The following is a 7,506-nucleotide window of genomic DNA, read 5'->3' on the forward strand; positions in this document are numbered from 1 at the left end:
ATGTATCATCAGCTTTATTCTCTCACACACACACACAGCCTTGCCTCTGATCCCTACACACTTCGCAAGTCTGTCAGCTCCATGCCTGTGTGAGCTGCTGACACAGGAGGCTCAGGAGGAGCCCTGCTGATCAGCAGATGCGGCCACCTCTGACTGTCCCCAGCTACATGAATGTGTGTTGAAGTGTTGTGGAGAAGTCGCACATCCACTGAGGTGTAGACAGTTGCTGTTCCTACCCCTCGGGCTGGTGAGCTAAGGTGAACACTGCCATGGCTGCACTATGTGCCAAGTCAGCACAGACAGTCTGTGTTGGAGTGGTTGGCGTATAGGCCACCAGAGTATTTCACGTGTGGGTGTTTATAGTATGCCATCCCTTTGAGTGTCAGGATGCCACTAATGATTTGTCTCTTGCTGTGTCCTCAGGAGAACTCCTATCAGAACAACAGCATTTTCAGCGAGGCCTATGGGAAGCACCCACACCCACCCACACCCAAACCTGACGTTCCCATAATGCACCAGGAGCACTCGCTCTATTCCCTGTTTGAAGGAACTCCCTGGTCCCCCTCCCTGCCTGCCAGCTCTGGTACGTCCAACCTCTTTGTCTTTATTTAATCTATACAGGGTTGAATTATGACCGCCGATAGCGAAGCGGTCATAAAGGGATTGTCAAAGTTCCCCCCCCCCCCCCGTCATCTACTTCCTGAATCTTTGGTCAACGATACCCGGGACACCGAAACACCGGGGCACATGAAATTTGGTGGGTATTTAGCCCCACTAGACTTTTACGGAAAAATTTCGCTTGGTCCCCGGGGGCCACTACCTTCTTCTTTTCCCAAATACAATGTAGCCTACAGGTGTACCTTTCATCAGTCAAGTTGCAATGGATGGATTGTGAGGAACTGCCTTAGTTGTAATTGTTTAGATATTTTAAAGGTTTTATAACAATGCTACACATTTTTTGGCAAGTGCTACAAATCTATCCACCTTTGCAGCGCCAGTAGGCTACTTTCTGTGCGGCCTGCAAACACACATGCCAAACAAGCATACACAAAAGTTTCAAGAGTGGGGGTTGGAGTAGAAGATGGAGACAAATTGATTAATGTGATTTATTTTCGCAGAATGGATGTACAGGACTGAGCGGCGGTCATATTTTGTACCGCTATGCGGTACATCTAGTTTAATAATTAAATAAAGATGCCCAGCAATGAAATTAGAGCACCATTTGTTGTTTGTTGTTTTATCTTTGAGAGGGCATGTCATGTCATCACTTCAATCCAGAGTCAGACCTGCCAACCTGTATGCATTTTGCGTAGCAACCACACATTTTCACATCAAAGTGAAGATTGCGCACCTATCCCTTTAGTTAGGATAATGTAATCGTTGCAGCCTCACCTGTGGCAGAAAGACACCGCAAAAAGAAAACGAAAAAAGAAAACAGAACTTGTAAGTTAAGGGATTAACTGCATACTGACAACAGTAGATGTCCAGTAGAAGTCTCTATCTACTATATTCAGGTGAATTAAATATGTTGGCATAGGATGAGGGATAGATTTATTTCTTTACAAATGAAATGGCTAATGATAATGGATTGTAAAGAGGTAATAATAGACCAGACATGATTGAATAGAGACAACATATAAGAAAATGGACAACATTATCCACATCAGTCCCTATCAACATGTTTTTCATAGGTCAGGATTTTTGGGCTCTAAAACAGGTTGTCAACATTGTAAAGCTACTGTAAAAGATTCAATTTGCACACATTGGATCAAATCTAGATAGATATCCGAGATCAAAGATTGGTTGCTATCCTAAATGTATCTTGTGTGCATGGTTATGTCTGTTTTTGGCTGCATGTATAAAGGCCAAAGTTTTTTCTCGGCTCGGTGCTACTCGAAAAATTTCTTCAAGGTTGGCAGGTCTGCAGAGTGTAGCTCAGCTGGTTGTGTGGATCATACTAAACCAAAGGCATGGGTTTGATTCCTATGGAGTACACATACTCATGGAACATTTCTAATCGTGCTGTACTTCAGTTTGTCTGCTAAATTTGATGGCTCGTATCAGTACATGTGATTTTGTTTTTGTCTAAATGGCGCATTTGCATCTGTCCCTCTCACCAGACCACTCAACGCCTGCCAGCCAGTCCCCCCACTCCTCCAACCCCAGCAGCCTGCCTTCCTCCCCACCCACACACAGCCACCCCTCGCTGCCCTTCTCCAACTTTGGGCCAATCGGCACGCCCGACAGCCGAGACCGGAGAGTCACCGACCGCTGGAAGGCAGAGAAGACTGGTACGCCGGGTTCCCGGTTTTATTCACTACACCAAATTCACTTGGCGTGGTTGGCCTTACTGTCTTACCACTCATGACCTGTCATGTCCACTCTCGTTGTGGGTTCTGTGCTACTATCTCGTGTTATGTAATCATTGTGGATATTCTGTCAAAAAGGAGTTGAAGTGGGCTGACTGTGCTGATGTCTGTCTCTCTCTGTCTCTCTCTGTCTCTCTCTGTCTCTCTCTGTCTCTCTCTGTCTCTCTCTGTCTCTCTCTGTCTCTTTCTTTTTCTCTCTTTCTTTTTCTCTCTTTCTTTTTCTCTCTTTCTCTCTCTCTTTCTCTCTCTCTTTCTCTCTCTCTTTCTCTCTCTCTTTCTCTCTCTGCAGGCGTGAGTGGCTTCGGGCTGGACTACCTGCCCACGTCCTCGCCCTCGGCCCCTGAGACCAGCTGGCACCAGGGCGGCCCTACAAGCAGCTGGGCCACCCAAGACATGCCCATGGAGGACTCCTCCACCAACCTGCTGGACAGCCTCAAGGTAACCCCCCACACCATCATTGTGTCTCATTTCTCTTGCTCGAGGCTGGTACAGTATTAACACCTTGCTTCAGAGAAGACCTGTCCTCTGTAAAGAGTACTTGGAAATGCACACCTAAGCAACAGTTATCAAGTTATCAAGGTTACTACTGATAGATGGATGGATCGATCTATCTATCTATGGATCCATCAATCTATCTGTGCTGTTTATTTGTAGCAACCCTAAGTTTATTATATTTGGTCTTTGCACATTGGTACAGTCTCAAGATTTTAAGTGAGGGGGCATAAGGCATATTATAACAGTTCTTTTGTCTTTTTTTGGGCCAAGGTACATTTTGTTAGATCATTTAGTCTCTCCATTTGTTTACAGTTTTCAGAGTCTGCATTTTTTTTTTTCCTTTTCAAGTAGGCTAGGCAGTCACTGTTTTCCATATTTTCATCCATAGATAGAAAGTTAGATATTGCATTGTACATCGAGTTCTATTAAGTGGCATAGGCTACTTGAACGCGGCCGTCATATTGCTGGGGGCAAACACCTATGGGCAACACTTGCCGACAATTGGAGAGAGACCAGTAGGAACGGCTGAAGTGCCCTTGAGCAAGGCACCTAACCCCTCACTGCTCCCCGAGCGCCGCTGTAGCAGGCTGCTCACTGCGTCGGGATTAGTGTGTGCTTCACCTCACTGTGTGCTGAGTGTGTTTCACTAATTCACCGATTGGGATAAATGCAGAAATATATAGAAAGCAGAAATATAGAGAAAGAGTATTTATATACTTAGAAAGACACTACATTGCAGGCACAGATGCTCAACAATGGCATAGCCTACTATTTGCAACAACTCGATAATACATGTTTTTTGGACCAATTGTGAATTGGACCAAGTGAAATTGGATAATTTCCCACGGCACACCTGATGATCTCTCATGGCACACTGGTGTGCCGCGGGACAGTGGTTTTAAATCACTGTATTATAAGGCAAAGATCCCGTACAACAGTTGATGAACCATTCCTTGTTGTCGTTGCTCAGCTTATCCCTGTTGTGCCATATTGTTTAAGGTAAGAACAACTTCAAGGGGCCGGGGTAATGTGTAAAGTTGTTTTGGTAACACTGTGTGTCTGCGTATGTGTCGTCCTCAGTCCATCTGGTCGAGCTCCATGATGCAGCCCGGGCCGTCTGCGCTGGAGCAGCTGCTGATGCAGCAGAAGCAGAAGCAGCAGCGCGGCCACGGCCCCATGAACCCACCGCACTGAGGGGCCGCCGGAGCCCTGCGCCCGACTCACACCTCGTACTCAACACGAAGAGGAAGAAGAGGATGATGAAGAAGAAGATGCTGAAGAAGAAGAAGAGATGAAAAAAATGACACGAGCTCCAATCGGCAATTACCGGCGCTAAGTAGCGGCGTATGGAGGCTGGAGACGGTGAACGATGCGTAGCGACAGGCTCCAACACCAAACCGCTCGCCTGACCGAAATGAGGGAGGTGCAGCCCTCTCCTCTCCTCTGTCTCTCTCTCTGTCTCTCTCTCTCTCTCTCTCTCTCTCTCTCTCTCTCTCTCTCTATCTGTCTCTAGGTCTCTCACCCTGTGCCCATTTGGGGCAGTGAGGGCATGTAAGCACCTGACCCATCACGCTGCTCAGCACGTAGCCGCAGCAGAAACTCTCTGACACAGAGGAAGTGAAACTCTAGACTTCCTCTTTGACTAGACCCCTCCCAACCCACCCCTTCCGCCATGCTTCCCTGGTTTGGGGATGGGGTTTGGTTCAAGGCTACCCTCCTGTCTCTCCTGGGTCTTGGGATTCTGGAAGACTCCACCCGACCCAAACTCTGCTGACTCACACTCTGTTATCGGCTTCCCCTTATGATGTGCACGATTCACTCTGTGTGTGACTGGCACACTGCACATGTAAGAGGAGATGTGTGTGTGGGAGTGTGCTACGTGTGGGAGGGGGAGGTGTTGAAAGTGATGTTTTAAGGGAAAAGGAAAACGCATAAAAAAAAAAAGTTGAAGATTCAGAAGAAAATGAGAAGACTTTTTTTTTGGAGTTTTGAGAAGTCTGGATTTGTTTTCTTAATGCTAGTGGAGGGCAGTGTGAATCTAGGGGATGGAAGCAGTAAGAGGAATGAGTGAACGAACGAAGGGAAAGAATTGAATTCTTGGCTAACTGTTCTGTTGGAACCTTGAGTGTGTCTTGTGTTGTGACTGCACCGAACAGAGTTAGACATCAGAAGTAGATGAGGACTATGATGTCATTGTGACGTCCACTCTGCTGATGAGAGTGGAAAGGCTTTTTCAGTAAGGTGCATCCCCACTGCACTCTCGCCTGGGATGACTTCATAAGCGTACAATACATTATAGCTCATCAAAGGAAAAGATAAATAAAAAATACAACCGAATCAAAAGGAAATAGGGATTAGATCATAGCTTATAGGGTGTAGTATTATTAGCTCCAATTGAGATTGCAATTATTAACAATACTGTATTTTGTGACTTGTTCTGTAGAGTTTTAGCTTTCTGAAATATTATTGCGTAAATATGTTCAATAGTTTACTGCAAACTGGGGGAGGTCTTTATATTTAATATGACTCTCCCCCACTTCCTCCTCCGTCTCCCCTTTGTTCTTTAAGTATGTCTTTGCTCTAGCTTACCTACATAACTGACAAATTCTTTTGTTCATGTTCTTCTGCCTTTTACTAGTTTTAAGCAGCTTTATCAACTCTTGTGCCTGTTCAATGTTTCTTTTTTTTTCTTTTCCTTTTTTAAAAACAAAAACACACACACACACACACACACACAAAAATGATTCTATCTATCATGGTTGGCACTGCTGTGGAGTTAGGACGAGCAAACGGGTCCAGCAACTCTGCTGCTGCTGGTTCAGCAATATGGGGCACACAAGCCAGCGGCCACTTTTGAGGGGACAAGTGAGCACTTTGCAAACCACTAGCTGTCCTTGGATCAGTGAAAGAACGTCTCACTGTCCTGGCTCGCAGGCTGTTGTCACGAGTAAAGTCCGAGACAAAAGGGGGGGGTGGCATCTGGTGGTGCCTCCATCTCTCTCTTCAGCGTCTTTAGTTGGATAGGAGAAGGAATGACTTGCGAGACAACATAACAATAGCCAGCACTGCGCTACACAAATCAGCACAAAAAAAAATGGAACAAGTCACACCACTACCAACAACAGCATCCCTCTACTGTCTGTATTCCGAGGTCCTTAGGTGGTCTGTTTTCTAGGTCATGCGGTGTCAGAATAGGTGCAGCAGATGTGAATTTGTTTTGATTCTATTGGCTGGTTTATCTATAGGGGTAGATAAAGTGTTAGGATTGAGCTTTTGTAGACCAGGCAGGGTCCTCTCCAGGACCGCGAGGTTGGCCTGTCTCTGTTTAAGGACAGCAGTTTGAAGCTAGAGGTCGCTGTTGCATAGGCTTAGAGTTCTATGAAATATATCCACAACGGTAATTTCTTTATGGTTCAGACGGTAAATGCATTTTGTACGGAAAAGGGTTCTAAGAAAGATACAGTATCTTGTATGAGGGAAAAGTGTGTTTTTATTTTCATGTAGAGAACATTTTATTAAAGACAACTTAATGACGTGTCTATTTGCCGTGTGATTGTGCTACTCTTGTTGCATTTAAAAAATGTACTTAAAAAAAATAAAATTAAAAAGTTAATCATATTGAACTTTCGGGGACAGTTTAGGCCAGAGGCTTTGGCTTGACAAAATAAGCTCATGAAATCTTTGATCTGTGTTGGACTATTTGGCCTTTTGTATTTTTTTTTTCCCTTTTGATTTTTTTTTTTTTATCACTGTGGGGTTTTCAGTACCTGCACCAGTGCTCTTTAACTGATTTCCAAGTAGATAAAAATCTCTTGGCCAGACGCCAATCGTGATTGCAGTCTGTGTGGACGTGTGGTGTCCCTGTGCAAGCAGCCCCTTGGCAACCCATCTGAAAATGATCTTGTTGCTGAACTGCCATTGTTTCTGTGTACTTCCCTGTGCAGAAAGCATTTCTCCCTCAAAATATGACTTTCTCTTCTGTGATGTACACTTCACTATTTAGTATACGAGATCGACCCAGCACCTGCGGGCAGTTCAAACATTCCATTCTGAAGTCCCAAACGGGGTGTTTCAGCTGAGTTTCAGCTTCTTTTTTTTACAGCAGCATAGCACAGGTTTAAAAACCCCAGTGGTTCATGTGTCCCCATCTGAGTTTGGCTTGCCAGGAGAGAATGACCTCCTAACTTCTGCATGACAATATGGCCTTCAGAAAATACTTTGTTTCTGGTGGAGGAGACGTTGAGTTTTCTGTGAGAGGGTTTTTAAATCCCTCTAGAAGGGTTGGCTAGCGGAGAGTAGATGTCTCCTGTTGTTTTGGGCCTGTGTTCTGAATTTTTGTGTTCGTCTTTCTGTAGACATTTGGAAACGCTGGAATCAGCTATGCCTTTAATAAAGTAAACCATGTCCTCAATCTGTGAAGTTGTCATTGATTTATTTTTCCAAGCCGAAAAGCACCAAATGAAAAATTAGCTACAACAAAAATTAAGATTGGCCTATAAGCGTAGTTCCAATAGCGTGGCCATTCTAAAATCTACAATTAGATTTATGCTTTTTATTCCATCTGAACAGTGAGTTCTTGATTGTACATCTTTTATTTCAACATTTTTGAAGTTCTAGTAGTACCAGTGTTGCTGTGTGATGA

The 7,506-nt window shown here is 44.7% G+C and overlaps 1 protein-coding gene across 8 annotated transcripts in view; it reads left to right on the forward strand.

Moving 5' to 3' along the window:
• The window catches only part of smg7 (SMG7 nonsense mediated mRNA decay factor), a 45,229-nt gene extending 37,954 nt beyond the window's left edge, over window positions 1–7,275 (forward strand). For all 8 annotated transcript variants that reach the window (XM_048244400.1, XM_048244408.1, XM_048244441.1 and 5 more), the window contains 4 exons: window positions 424–583; window positions 2,121–2,291; window positions 2,659–2,807; window positions 3,945–7,275. In XM_048244400.1, the coding sequence (XP_048100357.1) occupies window positions 424–583; window positions 2,121–2,291; window positions 2,659–2,807; window positions 3,945–4,058 (594 nt within the window). In that variant the 3' untranslated portion in view covers window positions 4,059–7,275. The remainder of the gene's footprint in view (window positions 1–423; window positions 584–2,120; window positions 2,292–2,658; window positions 2,808–3,944) is intronic.
• The last annotated feature ends 231 nt before the right edge of the window (window positions 7,276–7,506 follow it).

The sequence above is a fragment of the Alosa alosa genome, chromosome 1, assembly GCF_017589495.1.
Source record: "Alosa alosa isolate M-15738 ecotype Scorff River chromosome 1, AALO_Geno_1.1, whole genome shotgun sequence".
NCBI classification, from domain to species: Eukaryota; Metazoa; Chordata; class Actinopteri; order Clupeiformes; family Clupeidae; genus Alosa; species Alosa alosa.